The 18651-nt window shown below is 42.8% G+C and overlaps 1 protein-coding gene across 1 annotated transcript; it reads right to left on the minus strand.

Moving 5' to 3' along the window:
- Positions 1 to 1918: 1918 nt before the first annotated feature.
- On the minus strand, positions 1919 to 3846 carry GSC (goosecoid homeobox). Its single transcript, XM_066186915.1, has 3 exons — positions 3143 to 3846; positions 2667 to 2926; positions 1919 to 2246 (listed from the first exon to the last, which is right to left on the minus strand). Exons 1-3 carry the CDS (start codon positions 3837 to 3839, stop codon positions 2094 to 2096), a joined length of 1110 nt encoding a protein of 369 aa, XP_066043012.1. The 5' UTR covers positions 3840 to 3846; the 3' UTR covers positions 1919 to 2093.
- Between the last annotated feature and the right edge of the window lie 14805 nt (positions 3847 to 18651).

Genomic DNA, 18651 nt, shown 5'->3' on the forward strand with positions numbered 1-18651 from the left:
GTGGCAGTAGGGATATTTGCACATGGAAGTAACACAAATGTATAAGCATTTGTAAAGTCTTGGGCAATATTATCCTTAGACCTGGCTTTTATTTGAAAATAAAGTATGCACTTTAAAACCTAACAATGACTAAATACAGAGGTGATGACAAAAAATCCACTCAGTGAGACTTTCTGAGTATAACAAACCACTTTTTTCAAGTCTAGTTTTCAGTAATTTGAAAACTAATTTTTAGTGCTGTTGTGTTGTAATTCAATACAGTTTACAGAGGTCAAGTATGCATCCATAGCAATAGAGTAGAATCTCCAAAATACAATAGCTCCATATAACCAAATCATTATATGTATCCGAGAAGAAGAATCCATTATCCTTTACCTTTCCTCCTCTGCTGCACTGAGGAACAAGAGGCTAGATTTTGTCTTTTCAAGAGGGCAGTAGCTGTGAAACTCTTAGCCCCCTAAAGGACAAGCTCACACAAAACCACACTGAAATGCTTCCATGGCAGCTGTTCCCATATCTTGACATGGTGAGAGATCTCTCATAAAGAGGTACTGCACCTATGTGGAAACATTACCATTAAAAAGTTATCTGAGCAGACAGGAACTAACACTGGCTCTATCACACTAACACCTGCAGTACACACCATGTTACATGTACATCATGTTACAACACCCATAAAAAACTGGATATATCACGAAAAATAGGAAAAAGCACAAGGCCAAGCAACACAGCAGTTGACCCTTTCTAGTGTCACTGGAAGTAATGGTAAGCACATTTGAAAAAACAATTTGTCTAAACTGGGAGAGATCAATAGATAGAGGTGATGCTACGGGCTGTAATAAAGAAAAATCAGCTCCCTACCACTTAACTTTGAATGAAAGGCACAGCATGAAGTTTTTTCAGAGATAATCTGAATTGGCTTTACACTTTCAGGTTATTTGTTCTAACTTTATGAGCAGTCTTTTAGGCAAGGTGGCAGAAGGGTCTCCCTAAGCACAATGCCATGGGGAAACCGCCGTGGTTCCTCTCTGAAATGATGATCTCTGAGCTGCAGAGCTCTGAACAGGGAAAAAAGCAAAAGGAAAACGAACGTGTGTTTTAAAAGGGGAATAGACGTCTCTATTACGAGGCCCTCGTAGAGGGAAGAGTAAAATGAGACCAGGCTGTCTCTGCTTTCGTAATTGCAAAGGTGCGGACTCAAAGGGGAGAAAACTTCTATTGGCAACTTCCTCTGAAACATCCGAAAAAAGCAGCACACAAGGGCTCGTACTCCCCTTATGCGTAACTCATCTCACTATGTCTAAAATTTATTAACAACTTTAAGCACCGCTTAAGAGGGATAGCTTTTCTCAACGACGGTCGAAGACAAACGCTTCGGAAACTCAACAAGGCACAACTTCAGGGAGATAGGGGAAAGAGCAGGGAGACAGGACAGAGTAACAAGTGTGAGGCCGGGTTTACTTCGCCTGGTGGTGTTTCCCAAGGGCATCGTGGCCGGCGGGCCGGGCCGCGGCGGGGGAGGCGCAGCGCTCCGGGACGGGACAAGCGCCCCGGCCGCGGGCGGGCGGGCGGGCGGGGCGGGAGCGCGGCGAGCGGCTCCGCAGGAGCCCCGAGGGGAGCGGCGAGGTTCGCTCCCGGCCGCCTCGGGCTCGTACTGGGCTGCCCCCTTCGCGATCAGGCTGGCCGGGCCTCAGTCCCTTCCCTCCGGGTGCGAGATACAGCACAGCTCCCCGGCCTGCGGCGAGCGGAGCTCGCCTACCCGCGCTGCCCTCCGCCGGCTTTCGCACCGTGATCCTGCAGCGCTGAACGCGAACTGCGCCGGCAACGCCGGCCCTGCTCCCCGGGGAGCTGAACACCATCGCTCCCTGCTCCCCTCTCCCTCTCCCCGCGACGCAGAGTGAACAAACGCGCCGCCGTCTACCTGTGCAACACCTCCGCAACACATTTTATTTACACGGAATTAGCTCGGGGCATTGTACATTATATACAGATATTTTCCCCCTCCAACAAGGCAGATCTTGTGCAAGATTAGTAGCATCCTCTGGAGCGTATCCGACAGTCCACGGGAAATGTTCCCCCCCCACTTAGAAGTATCAGCTGTCAGAGTCCAAGTCACTTTTCCCGTCCTCTTGTCTCTTCTCCGGTGACGTTTTAGACGCTTTATTCCACTTTTGTGCGTTTTCTGATTCCTCTGAAGACGATCGCTTTTGCCTCCTCCACTTCGCCCGACGGTTTTTGAACCAAACCTGTTACGTTAAGAAATTAAATTATTAGAGGGGGAAAAAATAAAAATAAAACTATGCAAAGCTGCAGCTGGCCGAAACTCCGCAGGAGCCCTGCCGGGGCCGGTGTGCGGCGGCCGCGCTCGCACGGAGGGAGGGAGGGAAGGGAGGCGGGGGAAGCCGCCGCTCGGGTGGGACCGGCCGGGCGCCTTCAGGAGGCACAGCCGCCTGCCGACAATCGCTCACAGCCCCGGGACAGGCTCGGCCGGCCGCCCCAAGGAAGGGTACTTGGAAATAATAAAAAACTCTCCCTCTGCCCCCTCAAAGCAGTCGCTCTCCTTCCGCTGGCAGAGCCGGGCTGGAGCCGCACTGCGATACATCCGGTTCGAGCGCGTTTGAGTGCGAATGGGAGAGCGTCGAAGAAGGAAAAAGAAAGCAAAGTACCTCCACTTTTTCCTCTCTTAAGTGCACCCTTCTGGCCAGCTGTTCCCTGGTACCCACGTCTGGGTATTTCGTTTCCTGGAAGAGGTTTTCCAGCGCTTCCAGCTGCTCGTCAGTGAAGATAGTCCTGTGCCGTCTTTTTCGCCTGCAGTGCAGCTGGTTCAGTAACTGCAGCTCCGTCCGGGACAAAGTGCCCACGTTCATGTAGGGCAACATCTGATGGGGAACAGGGGACATCAGGACTGACCCAGTGCCCTCGTAACCTACGGACAGACAGACGAGTCGACGATAGGCTTTGCATGAGACCGCTGCTTCCCCCCCACCCCCGTTCCGTGCCGTCCCGTCCCGTCCCGAAAAAGTCCCCTCGCGCCGCTCAGCCGCTCTCCTGCGGGCCGCCAGCTCCCCGCCACCCGCTCCGACTCCGCGGCTCCGGGAACAAAGGGGGCCCGTCCGCCCCGTCCCACGCGGGGCCGCCTTACCTGCGGGGGGGACGCAGGAGCACTGCTGGGCGCCCAGGGGGGGCACGGCCCCGCAGCACGAAGGGCCCACGGGGGACGCCGGCACATGCAGCTGCCCATAGTAGTAGTTGTTGTAGCCGAGCCGAGATCCAGTGACGGCCGGCGGCAGCGCGGAGGCGGGAGCCACCGCCCGGGAGTAAAATCCGCCGTAGTCGGAGGCGCTGCCGTAGAGCGAGTCCCCGTGGAGGCTGGGGAAGACGACGGGCGCGGCGCTCGGGGGCAGCAGCACCGAGTCCTTGCAGCGAGGTCTGGCCGCCAGGATATTGTCGATGCTGAACATGCTCACAGGCATGCCCCAAACCGTGCGGGGCAGGGCGGCGGGGACCGGCCGGGGGAGGGAAGGAGGAGGGCGGGAGGGAGGGTAGGTGGTGGCTGGGGAGGGGGGGAGAGGCTGGAAGGACACGAAATCGAAACTTTTGGGATAAATTTTAAAAAGGGATCGGAGCGAAAAGAACGGAGCCTTTTCCGAGGGCAGCTTGCGGGCAGAGTGTGCGTGTGTGTCTGTGCGCGCGTGTGCGGTGTGTGTGCGTGTGCGCAGGATCCACCCCTGGAACTTTCCCCCCTCAACTCTCGCCTGTTTACTGATCTCAACCCAGAGGGCTGCTCGGAGTATAATCCATCTGAACCTCTTCCCTTTTTTATACCCAGGCGACGTCATCCTGGATTTAGTTCCTGGTAATATGTAGATGACAAACAAAACCAGATTTGATTTTTTTTCTCCCCTTTTTTTTGGTGGGGAAGAGGTGGGGGTTACACAAAGGAGTGAAAGCAGCCCGAGTCTGTGTATTGAGAATTAATGAAATTAACTTAATCCTTTCCATTAGTGGGCTTTTTAGAAAGGCCCCAGATTTAGGCTTGATCTCTGCTGCACCGGCTAATTGCCCAGGTTAATCTTATTAATGCCATTGTGTAGAAGTGGTTAGCAGCTCCTAGTCTTGTCTATTATGCGCCTACTTTAGTCGTGTTAGTTCACATTAGTGGGTGCGATTTCCTCTGTCTAAAGCTCAGATTCATTATTTATGCTTCGAACTGGTTAAGAAGTACTTAAAAAAAAATAAATAAACTGCCACATAACCATGCAACGCCCCCCCCCCCCCCCCCAAGTGTTTCTGTAGCAGGATTTGAATCTTGCGTCCCCGGCTCGGAGGACTGAAAAGGGCATTGAGGAGTATGTGTTTCTCAGATTTAAGGTTTATGCAGTGAAGCAAAAACGTCTTCACAGAGTAACTGAACTATCTTTTCTTTCTTTCTTTCTTTCTTTTTTTTTTTTTTTTTTTTAATTTTCTAGGTCGCCTGGCGGAACAAGGACGCGTGAATGTTGTAAACTTCTCCCTCCTTTTTCTTTTCTTCCTCACCCCCCCCCTTTAAAAAGATTTACACAAGTATCACTTCTTATTTTTAAAACAAGCCAAGAGATTCAAATGTTAAAGACCAGTGCCATCTCAAATTCCTGGGTGTGGTAGGTATTCCGATTTGCTTCTAATCTATCTTGGTGTCTATTTCTATTCTTTTTAATCTTTAATTATCTAGCTTAGAAACCAAAGTCCATAAAGTTTCAGTGATACAGAGAACTTTATATTTTGCATGTTCCGTGAATTTTTAAATGGACAAATTTTAAATCCCTAAAATTCTTCCTATTAAGAGGTTTGGCTCTCCTGGTAGCTGGCTCTTGTGATTTACACAATACTTCGTCTGTCACGACTGTCCCTGGAAATCCACAGGAGGTGAACTGAATAAGATTAGACTATTTACCCCATCAACTCTCCATCAAAGAAGGTAGGAAATTGTACGCATGAAATGAAAACAAGCCATTAGAGTCCGTTTACGAGGAACACATTATTTTTCCTCAACAGAGAATGTCCTCGTTAGCGCTTACTCGCAGTTTATCTTTATCCTTCCTTTCCTCGATATTCCAGGATTTAAACGGCACCTGAGAATGATCTGAAACCTATTTATAGCGAAAGACTCGCATGAACGTTAAAGAAAAAGAATGCCTAAACGAAATTCTCGCTTTATTGGTGCATCGCAAAGTGATTAATTAGCAGCGTCGGTTTTTACTTCAATTTATCTGCCTAACCATTTATTTACGCCTTTGACATTTAGACCTGAACTTCGTACAAGCTTTTAAAATTTGATTGAAAGTGAAACTATTTGACAGAGGGTTCGACGAGTATTTTCTTAAATTTGGGAAATTTTTTTTCTGTTGATATTTTGAGAGTTTTCTTTATTTTTAATTTTTTTTGTTGTTGTTGTTTGTTTGCGGGTGAGCTTGGAGAGGGAGTTTCGGTTTGTTGGGGGTTTTTGGTCAGTAATTCCCTGAGTGCAGCCGGTCACACTGCATGCAGAGCATCGCCTGCTTAATGCCGCCATCGGGATGCTCGTTCACGTCCTCGGCGGCTCTGCAGCAATGCGCGGCAGCATCCCTCCGCTGGCCTGTGCACCCCCGGCGGCGAGCGGGGCTCCGGGCGAGCCGGGCTCGGGGTCCCCGGGAGAGCCAGGCCTGAGGAGAGGCCGGCAGCGGGGACACGGCCCGCTCTGGCCCGGCCCGGACAGGAGCATCCCGCGGGTGCCCCGGGGGCTCGGGACGGGCGTTGCGCGGCGGCGGAGACAGCGCTCACCCCGGGACTGCCGCCCCTCGGGGGACAAACCCAGTGACCCCGCGGAGTCTGCGGGGGCTCGCAGGTGGGGACACCCTCGGTGGGGACACCCGCCGCCGGGGCCGGTTTCTCGGGTGTTGAGCATCACTTGCGTCAGGGCTCCGCGTCCGCGCCAGTCCGGTTTCTCCGAGGTGAAAGCAGCCCCGCGGGACGCGAGTGGGCACCGAAGGAGCCGCGGGGCTGGCGGAGCATACAGGGCTCGGGCCGTGCGGGCGTTCGGCTTCCCAAAGAGTGTTTTTTGCTCCGCTGACGGATGATCCATCATGCTACAACGCTTACCTTTATTTCTAATTTAGAAATGATATTTTCCAAATAACTCGTCCCCCCCAGTGGGGAAGGTTTCTTTTGTTTTGTTTTGTTTTAGTCTGAGTCGTTTTGACGTGAAACCCCCGGTTTTTGATACCCGCTTCGCAAAACCTGCTCTCGGAGTTTCTCATTTCCCATGCGCTCTTCGCTAACCTGGCAAACGGAAAATTGTGTTAAACAAACAATCAGTTGTCACACAATGTCAGGGTGAAATTGTAATAACAAATGAAACACAAGTAAATTGTGCCGCATAGTGTTGCTAAGCAATTGTTTGTTACGGGAGGGTGGTCACAGCATGGGTTGAAAAAGGGATCTAAAGAGGAGCATAACACTGGGCAGAGCAAGCTGTTAGGTATGAAATACGGTAAACACAGCGCTGATTTTCAATATTATTACCCAAACACGATTTCATACAAAGCAATCACCATGCACAAGTCTATGAAAATGCGCTTGTTGAGAAATCGGACTTTTTTATTATTATTATTTTAATATACTGAAGAATGATTCCGGGGATGCAAAACGCACCCACCGCCTTCCCGGCGGAGTCATTGACCGGCCTGGCGGCCGGAGCTGCCCCGGGACTGCCAGCCGGGAGGGGCCGGGGCGCCGCACCCCAGCCCGCCCGGCGGGCCGGGGCTCGCCTCGGGCAGCAGGTCCCGGCTGCGGCTCCCGCCCCACGTGGGGGTAGCGAGGGGTGAACCCGGGCTTTGGGGGGTGGCCGGCAGCAAAACCCTCTCGGAAACGGAGCTTCGCGGCACATCTCTCTCTTCGTCACTTATAAATGCCATCATCCTGCAGCGTTCCTTCCCCACGTTTGTTTCAAATTGATTGCATCATTGCATCACCAGGAAAAAAAAGTATAATAGTCATACAATGCGAAATTACGGTAATTTGTTCCCAGAATAAACTTATCTTGAACTGATTAGGAGAGTCAGTCATGTGAAAACGAGGCAGAAACGCGGTTGGGGTTTTTTTTTCCTGAAAGCTTCCCTCTAACAATATCAGCTTCTAAAGTTTTCATTCATATAAACTTTATTAATGAAGATCTTTTATTTAAATGTCAAGGGGATTTGAAATTTAGAGTAAATTATGAAGCATGCATGTCTTGCCAAGTCATGGGTCAAATGCATTTGTGAAAAACTGCTAAAAGAGCATATGGTTTTGAATTTTTCTACAATGACTAGTGTTTAAATAAATTGCTTGTACTGCTTAACTTCATGTATAATTTTGACAGAAATTGGCCTATAGCCTTTTGATATGTAAACATTTCAGGCTTTTATGCGGTATAAAAAGACACTTGCCTTTCGGGATCAGCTAAAGCAGTCACCCTGTAATTCAGAAAACTGGCACCTAACGTTACATTCTTGCTGCATTTCAACTTTCAAGTGGCAGCATAAAGGGGGGAAGGAGAAGGGACATTTCAAAAGCAATTGGAATTAAAAACTGTGAATGAGGTGAGAATGTGCCACTCACTGTCTGATTGAAATGGATAAACCTTAGGACTAAGTGAATTCTCCGTCTTGTTTTCTAAAAAACAACAGAGGAATCAGTGAAAACAGTCTTCAACGTAGCACAGACCTGACTCGCATGTCAAATTAATGCCTTAAAACAAAGTCTGTCTAAAGTACAAATAGGTGTGATGAAGAAAACCCAGATATCCCCTCTGAATTCTGTCAGCTGTTTCTCTCCTACAGACTATCTTGGGCTGTAAAAATTGAAACAGACTTTTATACATAGAATATTGCATACAATGTATATAAATATACCACAACCCTTTGACATGCCACTTAGCTAGCTTCATGTTCACTTCCATTTTACCAGTTCTTAGGTCTTTTGCAGTTTTTTCCTCCAGTAAACATTCCATTGACTTCGACTAGTGTTTTGTTTTGGTTTTTTTTTCTTTTTTCTTTTTTTGGGGGGGGGGGTTGGAGTGGTTGGGTTTTTTTGGTTTTTTGTTGGGTTGTTTTTCGGTTTGTTTTTTTTTTTTGGTGGTGGTGGGGGAGCTGTCTTCTTTTTTTTTTTTTTTTTTTCTTTTTTTTTTTTTTTTTTTCTTGTGAAGAGGAGACTAGAATGTGCTAAGCACTTCAGGATACAGCCTATAAAAGTAGTGGAGTCACTCAGTTTTAAGTCTCCTTAAACTAAAATGATTTTGTACATGTATAAATCCACCAAGCTACTGAATAAATTCATTTATTACTAATATATCTGTCTCACATAAATAAACCTCCTAATGTTGATTAGATGGATAAGCCTAGCACAGTGCTAGACAGAACAGGACCTGGATAGTTGCCTGGTGCCAGACAGCTCGATATGTTTATTTCCTGTGTGCTTTAGCGGGGACTAAGCTGAAGTTGGAAAAAGGTTTAAATGAACTATATAATTTCAATCTGTTACTGTAGTAACACTTGTATTTATTGTATATGTCAGTTAGTCATACACAGAGTTCTCAAGATACACTGCCCCCTTTGTTAGTGGTCAGAGGTGATTTTTTTCAGAATCGTAATGAGTCAACATAGACAAATTCTGTTACAGACAATTCAAATGCTATAGCAATTTAAAAGCTGGTATGGATTCAGTCTGATTTGATATAAGCTAGTGAAGAAAGTAAAATCTCTTAAAGGTTTCCATGAATTTGAACAAAGGCCAAGGAGATTTTTTTTTTTTTGCAGGTTTCATATGTTTTCCAACTAACAGCATACTTGGCAAATGAGGACATATGACATTAATGACTCAGCAAGGAGAAGACTTTTCAACTTAACAGAGAAATTTGCATCTAAACTGAGCAGATTGTTGCAAAGAAGAATCTTTTGAAGTACTGCATCTTTACAAGGGGACAGTGGGAATATGCCTCGGGTCCTTGGCTGCAATTGCAGGAGTCAATGGGAGGATGCCCAGCTTCTTGGAAGTTTTGTTTCCCATCAAAAGCAGTTTGAATGAAATACTTTATTCAAAGATACTGTGATCAAACCCATTTTAGCTCAGGAAGATGGGATGATCTGGACATCAACATTAAGAAAAATTTCATTCCAAGTGATGTGCTGGAGAGGCTGACAGAGCAGGTCTGTTGAACACGTGACTGACCAAGGTTTACAAAATGGCTCTTAATCACAATACAGCCAGCAGCCAAAATTTCTCCTGGAAATTGAACATACTGTAGCAGTGTGTTTACCAGCTTCAAGACAAGATGGCTTCACTCTAACCCATTAGTACTTCAATTTTTTCTGTAAGGATGAGCTAATTCTAATTCCCCGTGTTATACATAGAGTCACATGTAACGGTGAAGAGGGAGATATATGTATCTGCTCCCTACAAACACTGTGCATAAGCTGTGCTCATTATGTTATTAGATCACTTTCTATGCCAGGATTTGTACTATTATAAGTTGAGTAATTAAAAAAAAGCCAAACCAAATAAGCCAAAGGGCCATTTTCCCGATTGATAAGCATAAACCAAACTAAGACTTCTATTGTTCATTTACCTTTCTCCAATAACTCAACCAAATTTTTGGATCATCATATAGCACACTGGATTTTAAACCACGAGAGGTCCTGAGCACACGCAGCTACAAATCAATGGAAATTGTGTGTGGTCAGCATTTATCATTCCACTCCAGTATTAGTACATAGGCTAAAGAAAGTGTTTGCAAAGGAGTCAGAGAAAAAAAGTCAGCTTTAAAAACAAACAAGTCAACTGTACAAAAGACAGCTACTGCATTGTTTTCTGTACCATGCACACAATGTGTTTTCAGACTTCCATGGTTTTCTGGGAGATTTAGAGTTTGTGGTTATGACTATAGTCTAATCTAACAGTGTTTACTATGGTGGAACTGGAACTGGAGTCCAGTCCCACACCTATGGAAGTCTGCTTGGTACTTGCCAGTGATTTTGAATCAGAAGTGAAATAGAGAGTATCTTCCAGCTAAAAGTCACATTATCATTTCCAAACACTATACGACTGAAACCTGGTAGACATTTTTTTAGTGAAGTGTGCCAGATACATATCATGAATACGTATCATTTGCACTTTTATAAATCCAGGAAATAATATTAGTAATGAAGGTCAAAAGTACAAAAATAAAACCAACAAATCTATAGTGGAGAAAGATATAATGAAGGGTAACAGATTTGAAGTAGGCAAGGCAAATATGCCAGAAGGAATTACAGAAATAGTCTTGGTTAGATGATCTTTCGATAATATCATTGAAATAAATATCACTATAATCTGTTTCAGTGACCAGTGCTTACATTAGGCAAATAACCACATCATCCAGTGAAGCAACTGAAGTGGAACAGTTATTATATTTACCTACTAATGTTCTCAACTTTAATCTATGTCTCTATCACACTGTCAATAAACCACATCCTCATTTGTGTTCTAATTTAGGCAAAAATAGCCTATTTCCAGCAAAGATCATTTGTAGAATTGAACACAAGACTCAAACCACTAGATGACAGAACTAAAAAGTTGTGTTTATATGATACTATAAAGTTTGGAACTGTTCATTTTTAGTATTTCTAAAGACAATTTAATTTACAATATTGATATACTTAAGTGTTTTGAACTTTCCTGAAACCCTCCAGAAAATGTTAAATTTAGAGATGATGAACTTGAAGTCTGGATTAATTTATGGTTATTCTCTCCCTGACTAACCATCTAATTCCAAACTAACCAGGGTTAGATTTTTGAAGTCCTGTGATGTGTATTCACCTCTAGCTGAAAATTTACAACATATGCCTTTACATACTTTGAATCTCATCTAATGAGATAGAAATTTTTTATAATTTGGGATTATATAATATTTTGGAGCAACAAGTATGTCTTTTGCTCCTATGAAACAGGAATATTATGCCAGTACTTATGCATTTGCAGCCGTCTTCAGACACTTTGCCTTTAGGTTTCTATTTTCTTTCTAATTCCTATGCACTGCTTTCTCACAGCCCAGTTCTTCAAACTTTCGTTTTTGAAGGGAGCTCTGTTCTTCCATGAAAATATAAATTCAGAGGTTTTTTGTTGGATTTGTTCCAAAGTTTTAGTAAGATATGCAAGATCATAGTCTGGGCCTGATGCCTGTTTCAAGAGGTCAGCATGCTGTGTAGTTAGATGAAATTCTGGGCTAGGAACTGAGCAGAGAACATGACACAGGAGCCAAAAGTCAGGGATGTTTCCTTTTTCAGAAGTTTTATCGATGACATCCTCTTTGCTTATGTGCTGATGTGGCACAACATGATTTTGGGGGTGAGGATGAATCCTTATGTGACTTTTGCCATTGGTAAAGATTCTCAGGGAGAGGGAATAATGGCTCTTTCCCCATTCCGCCTCTTGCAGTGAGTATGCAGTGGGTATATCAACATACATTAGCAACTGATTTGAGGATTAAATATGCTCAAAACTTGGATGGATGGATGGATGGATGGATGGATGGATGGATGGATGGATGGATATCTCCATTTCTTGGGCCAATTCTTCTCTGTGGTTCATGGCCTCAGGGTAGTAAACATGCATTTGCTACCACGTTGCAAAAATCCAGTGGGCATAAGATATTTTAGGAAAGATCTAACCAAGGAAGTCAGTGCATAAAGAATGTGAATTTATAGAGCGCTTTGATCTACTCTGAATTTTCTCATGGAAAAGGTTTTTTACTGAGGGTATTTTGAACCTTTCAGCTATCTCATCACGTGTACTGTGAGCATCTGCACAGCTTGAAGAAGAGAAGACAGTGAGTTGCAGATGTTTTCCCTACCTTTCTGCACACTCCTAGAGAGACACCATAGTTCACAATGCAGGCTTCCTTTAAAGTAATCTCTGGGCTTTTACCACTTTGTGTTCAGAAGTGACCCAAAAATAAGAAAAGGCATGCCACTTAGGACTAAAAGTCTTACTGAGAATCCAGATGTTTTCGGAACACTGAATTTTACCCCCATCACAGCTCTCACAATAACTGTCTGTACAAAAGTTTTCCTTTCCAAACCTTTGAATTTCATGTTGGTTAGAAAATTTGCTGTTTTGAACAGGGCATGAAGATGGATTTGAAACAGCAGTTAGCAGTGTCAGCATCATCTACCAATTTTCATTGCTAGTTTGGTATTCTATCCGAAAGGTTATCTATCAGTGTACCTTTAAATATTGCAAAACCCATAACAGGTGTCCTGTGAAGTTCCTGTATATATTCATTTTGTACTAAACATAAGACAAAACTTTTTAAATGTTTGGGGTAACTTTCAGAACCTTTGTAACCCAACAAATTTTCCAATAGACAGACATATTCTCAGTCTGCCCAAAGCAGGTAAGTGCACTGTTTTGGTTTCTTTTGGTTGAAAAATATTTTCTTTACAAAGACATCTTCAGTCATCAGTCACCAGATGACTTATGCTTTAGTCTAGCTATTAGAGTTTAAATCCCACTAATTTTAGGTCTTCCTAACCTCAGCCTGCCCTATTTCAGCAAAAGGAGACTGGCCCATGTTGAAACATTAGCAGGATCCAGGGAAACTAGAGAATAACTTTAAGTATTTTGTACAAATATTCCCTAGTCTATATTCTGGCCCAAACAACTGGATTCCTAATTCTAAAATGATTTAAACATGAACATCAAGTTCTGGAAAAAGCTATGTTGAAAGAAATCTGACTTTCTGGTGCACAGAATGCCTTGACTTCAGAACTGGCTGTGGTTAACAAAAACATTAGATTGACATGCCATTTGCTTGCTCTGTCCTCTAAGAGGGAGTGATATACAAACAATCTTCAGACTGTGTCTTAAATTTTCTGGACTATATTCCACACTTGGTTGTGTTGCATGTTGTGCAGTCTCAAACAAGGCTCAAAGAGGAAAATTAAAACTTTCACTCTTAAGCAATCCAGGAGTCAGACTCTGCACAGCAATTCCACCAACACACTTATTCTGAAATCATTGAACTGGTGCTGTCTTTCCATTAAAATCCAGATGAGAAAATCTAGCAGTTGCAAATTTAACACCTTTAATTCTGAAAATGCATTTGAATTTTCTGCCTGCTTACTGCATGTAGAGCAATTCTGTGAAGAGAGTGACTGCAATAATGTAGATACTGTTCATAATGAGAAAGAACCATGGGGCATAAAGTGGCAGTATTTTTGTATTTCCTCCCCTGTGGGTTGCTTGAGTCCCATTGACCTGTCCAGTCTATGGAACTTCCCTCTCACCCTCCCTCTGCTCTGATAGTCTGGCTGCTGTCTATCTGTCACTTGAAACTGAGGGCTGGTTTCAAACACCCTCAAGCCTGACCGGTAAAACAGAAGCTTTTCTCTCATGTGTCATTCACAATATTCATTTAGAGGGATTGAAATGGAACCTTGCTCTTACAGATTGAAGGAAGGTAAAAGTACAGAAGTCTATTGTTTTGGCACAGGCTGCATTTTGCAGAGTGATGCAGAGTGAAGCATTGATAAGAAAAAATATATGCTACAAGAAACAACTTAGAGGTTTTCCTGTTAAAACCACTCTTGCTCTGTGACACTGTATAAACAGGGGAGAGTAAGGGACAGTAAAAGGTGTTCAGGAAAGGGAAACACATTTAACATTCATGCCATCCTACACAGGACTTTAATATATGAACACATACAAACATATATAGTTATCACTACATTTCAGACAAGAAGCAAGTATCAGCATATTCAAATTTATAGCACCAACAATCCACCAAACAGCAACCACCACAGGTTTCCTTGGATATGTCTGACTTTGTGTAATCATGCTGTGCTTATAATGCACACAAACTCAGAATGCCAACTGCAAAACTCGCAGGCAGTAATCCTCAAGGGCTACAGCGAGCAACATGACTTCAGATACGATCACTTCTATAGCACTGGTCTATAAAATCTGCATTTTTTTGCAAGATTAAAATATGATTTAGTGTTCCCAGAGGCAAGGGGGAAGGTTTGTGCTACTGCCTAGCCAAGGTGAGAGCTGAGCTGCTCTCCTTCCCCTCTTGCCGCTTTGTTTTCTGGGACTGCTCTGAAGCAGGGGAGGTGATCCCTGAGTGACAGGGAAGCTCCAGCAGCTCAAGCCCCTAAACCAACTACACTGACAACAAACTGACAGAGAGAGAATTTCAGCAAATCTACATTTCCTTTGGTTTTAACAGGAGTTGGATTAGGTTTTAATTCAGATTACATTGCAAATACCTTCCTGTGGGATAACTGGCTAATTGCAAGTCTGGATGAAAACCACAGGACCTCGAGGGTAATTAAAACTCTCAGGAAAGCAGTACTTACTCTTAGGGAAATTGCCTTGCTGTTGACACTGGGTGTAAACCACAGGTCCTCCTACTCCTCTTTCAACAGGGCATTAAAATTGGCTGGTAAACATGAAAAGAGCTGAACACTTTAATACCATTACAGAAAGCTCTGCTAGACATCTTCCTGTTCAGGGTCCAAAGTGTCACTTTTGTTACTGAATTCTTGTTCTGTACTGACCTTTTAGACCACAGCTACACTTGTGGTGGTACAACACGTTCTCCAGTAATTTTTTCTACCCCAACCAAGTTGTAGATTATCAATATAATGTTAGTGTGATTTAATTTTAAATACTATTTTGAGATAATCTTTGCACTAGCTAAGCACAATGAACCACCAACTGCTGGTTTAACTATGTTGATTTTAGCTGAAGTCAACTCAATTAAGAAAGATTCAAATAACATTTGAACCAACCCCTCCAGAAGGAGAGAAATAATACTGGGCCCATACAGGATTTTGGGTCAATTTGATTAATCTAGCATAGAAACAACCCTAAAAAATATTTTAGCTGTCAAGCAGATTGGGGAAAAGTATTTTTTATACATTTTAGAGAAAAGCTTTTGGGGGTTACTCTCTGCCAATGTATCAGTGGATTACTTCTAAATGCTGAAAGTATTTAGAGCTACCTTTTATGAGAAGTGGGCTAAAATTGAAAGAACAGATCTGAACTCTTGAATTTGCGAGTTGGAATGTAATTCTCACACCTATTTATCTAGCCTTGCCAGACTTATTACCACTGCTTGAGCCCTAGGAGTGAACCTACTTTTACAGCTTTGTTTCCTGATCAGATGCAAAATTGCAATCCATGTATTTTATGGCTTGGAACTAGGCAAGAGCTAAAACCTTGTAGAGCACCATTCCACTCAAGACCAAGTGTTCTCATCAAGATCACCTAATATCCTAGGTCTTCTTATTTTTTTGAAGATGCTTGTGGGATTTTAACATGATGTAAGTGAAGCACAGCTTAATGCAGAGCTGACACCAGAATCTTCAGACTCTGTCTCTGTCTGTTCTCCCCAGAAGCTGCAACTAGTCTGGAAAACCAGTTGATCTAGTGCCAATTGCTCAGGCAAACAAGCAGTGTTAGCAGTATTTTATGTCTGAGCTTTTTTTTTTTTTTTTAAATACTTTTTAAGGCAAGTTATTCATCCCACACACCTTCCAGAAGTTAATTTTTAAGCCTCCAATTAGTTTTTTTCCAAACTATATGCACAGACACCAAAGTAATCCTTACACTCTTAAAAAACATAGAAATTAGAACGTGTAGGACTTTAAACTGCTTGAGAGACATTTGGGGAAAGAGAATACACATTCACTGTGAATAAAAGTGAGTTGCTAACCAATACAAACAAATGTAACCTAATCTATCTACAGCAGTACCCTACTGAACACCTTTGCCTCCTATTATACAATTCTGCCAGAGCAATAAAATCAACTGTCTGCAACTGTTTTAGTTTGTTGTATGGTTAATACCAATAATGTACTCAAAATTGATGTTTAACAGAGTGAACTGATTTGTTAGAGTGTTAACAGCCACAGACTTTAACTAATAAACAGATCATTAACTGCTGGTAATAAACAACTTGCCAGGATCATTTATTATTTAAGAACATACTTTGTCTTAAGAAAAGATGGCCCACTTAATTCTATCTATGACACCTTTCTGGCTCGCATTCAAAGTGGGAGGCACTGATGAAGCTACAGAGAAACTATGCTGCACACACTAGATCAAAATTCATGAAAAAATACTGGTTTTCATGAGAAAGTACTCAGAAGAGATATATTAACTCCTTACACTACTTAATAATATAGTCAGCATTTTTTACCAAGGTCTTGTTTTTAATACTGACTCTAAAGGAATCTACTTTATAGTTCTGATAAAAAACTTCTTCATCCCTCTTTTACCATATGGGATGCCACTGCAGCAAACATTTCCTTCTAGAAGTAGTTCTGAATGGGAGATACTATTTAATTATATAAAGAGTTTTCATAATGGAAGAGGAAAGAAGTTAAAGGGAAAAGCCCTGTAAATTTTGTTACAAAAGAGGAAAGGAAAAAGGTAGCTTGAAATCATTCGTTCTCAAAAAACCTTTTAAAAAGATGAAAAGTTGTAAATACACTACCTAGTTACCCTAGATGATGACTGGAGATTTGGAAGGAGCAACTGAAAGTCCTTGTCTCCCCGTGGTTTCTAAGCCATTCCATGTGTAATAAAAAGGAGTCACACAATAAGATACACTTTGCATATTGGAGTGTTCTAATTTTGTCAATATTTGAAGTTCAATAGGGTGGTACCACTATAGTTTACCTTTGGTTCTCACTTCTGCAAGAGGTGATGTGGCACACTGCCAGTCTGATTGAAAAGCAAAGACACCTTCTAAGACTGATCATTACAATAAATTTAAGTTACCAAAGCATCCAGATGAAGATTTCCTTCCTGCCTTGTTTCAATAACATTATTAGTCAAGCCCACAAAAATACAACCATGTGTTCTGAATAAGAGTGAGAAATGAGGAGTTCAGTGACAGTTTGCTGACATCCAGATTTTAGATCAAGAATCACAAAATATCAATTTATTTTCAAGTATCTTCTTAGAGCCACCAATATAAATTAGGAGATTTTTTTTTCTAGGCACTGTGTAAATAAACTGCACAAATACCTCAAAGAAGCTACAGACTGAATGCAAAGGCAGTCTCAAGACTGCAGTGTCAACCTTTCACAGCCCTGCTGAAATGTACATATAACACTTTAATTGCAGACGGTTGAAGGATGACTTCTTTATGCCAGATTCTTACGAGTGAAGAAATGTCATTTAAAGAAGAATTTTCATCGAAATTTTTTTACAAAACTGTGCAAGCTTAGGAGAAGGCATTTTTAATATAATTGTTAAAATAATTCTGACCTTAAACTAATATAAATTGCCTATTACTTGCAGTAAGAAAAAATCCTGTATTTGCATGCTGGTTGGAAAAATGCTTCTATTTAATTGCTTGGGAAGAAGCAATTTATTTATAGTCATACTGTGCAGGAGGAAATTTGGCTCTCCTACCATATAATAATATGCATGGCACTCTGCCAGGATGCTGGCTATCCCCGGACATTTGGTGTTCCATATACCAAGAATGTGGAATTGCACTGCCTATAAACAGAGAAGGCTTTTTTTTTTTTTTTTTCCCAAGGATACTGTAAGACGTGATTTTTCTTGAACAAAAAAATGAAAAATTAATGCAACGTTTATGAAGTTGCAAGAGAAGAAACTTTCTTTTTTGCATTTATCACCAGTTGCATTAGCCAGCTAATAAGCAGCTAAAACAGATTACTTGTTACTCTTCCTTATCCCATTTAGGGAAGATGCCAAAAAAACCTCCTGCTTTGTGGGTTTTGAATACAGTTCTTCTAAATCAGGGCATTACACAAATATTTCCACACAGCAGGATGACTCACATAAATAAGTAATGCGAGACTGGGATTTACTAATCTGTAAGCGACAGTGTATCCAATTAATTCCTCTGTTTATTTAGGTAGGAGTTTTTTGCACTTTATTATCTTCAATCGCTTTGACCATAGGGGAGAGGCGGCCTTGGGAGGAGGAGTGGAAATAGATTTTTGAAGGGGAGCCATAATTAGCTCAATTCTTGGATTGAACTCAGGAATGTTGTTACTGCTAAATAGCTCCTTAAATGGACTATTTATAAACTACGGGCAAAGCTGTAATATTAGAAGAGAAGAAAACCCAAAATCAAATATATTTAGATGTACAAGCCCTAGGTTAATGCCCTGGCATGATGACATAATACAGCTCAAGGGACAGGGAACGAAGAAACTTTTTCCTGATGGCAAATCAGTGCCTTGCACACAGCCCTGCTGGAGCCCATGGAGGGGATCTGGAAACCTCACAGTTTGGATCCACCCTGAAGATCCCTTAAACAGCACCTGGATCTTATGGAGGGGCCACACAGATCCTTCCCATGGACCTATGTGCACACCCAGATGGAATCCACAGCAATACTGGAGTCTCATTTGCCCACCTCTTCCCCTCCCTCCCGCCCTCCCCAGCAGCCACCCCATACACAGGTTTCCCATGAGGGATTTCTGCCCAAATGGGTGGAAAGGAGAGGCATCTGCCCATGAGTGGCCAGGCTGCTTTCTGCCTCATTTTCCAGTCCTCTGGGAGCAGGCAATGGGGCTGAGCTCTACCTCAGGGTGTCTTCTAGCTACCCTATCTGACAATAAAAACGTA

This window comes from Chamaea fasciata, unplaced genomic scaffold (genome assembly GCF_029207755.1).
Source record: "Chamaea fasciata isolate MVZ Bird 193981 ecotype frontalis unplaced genomic scaffold, bChaFas1.0.hap1 SCAF_7, whole genome shotgun sequence".
In the NCBI taxonomy this organism is placed as follows: Eukaryota; Metazoa; Chordata; class Aves; order Passeriformes; family Sylviidae; genus Chamaea; species Chamaea fasciata.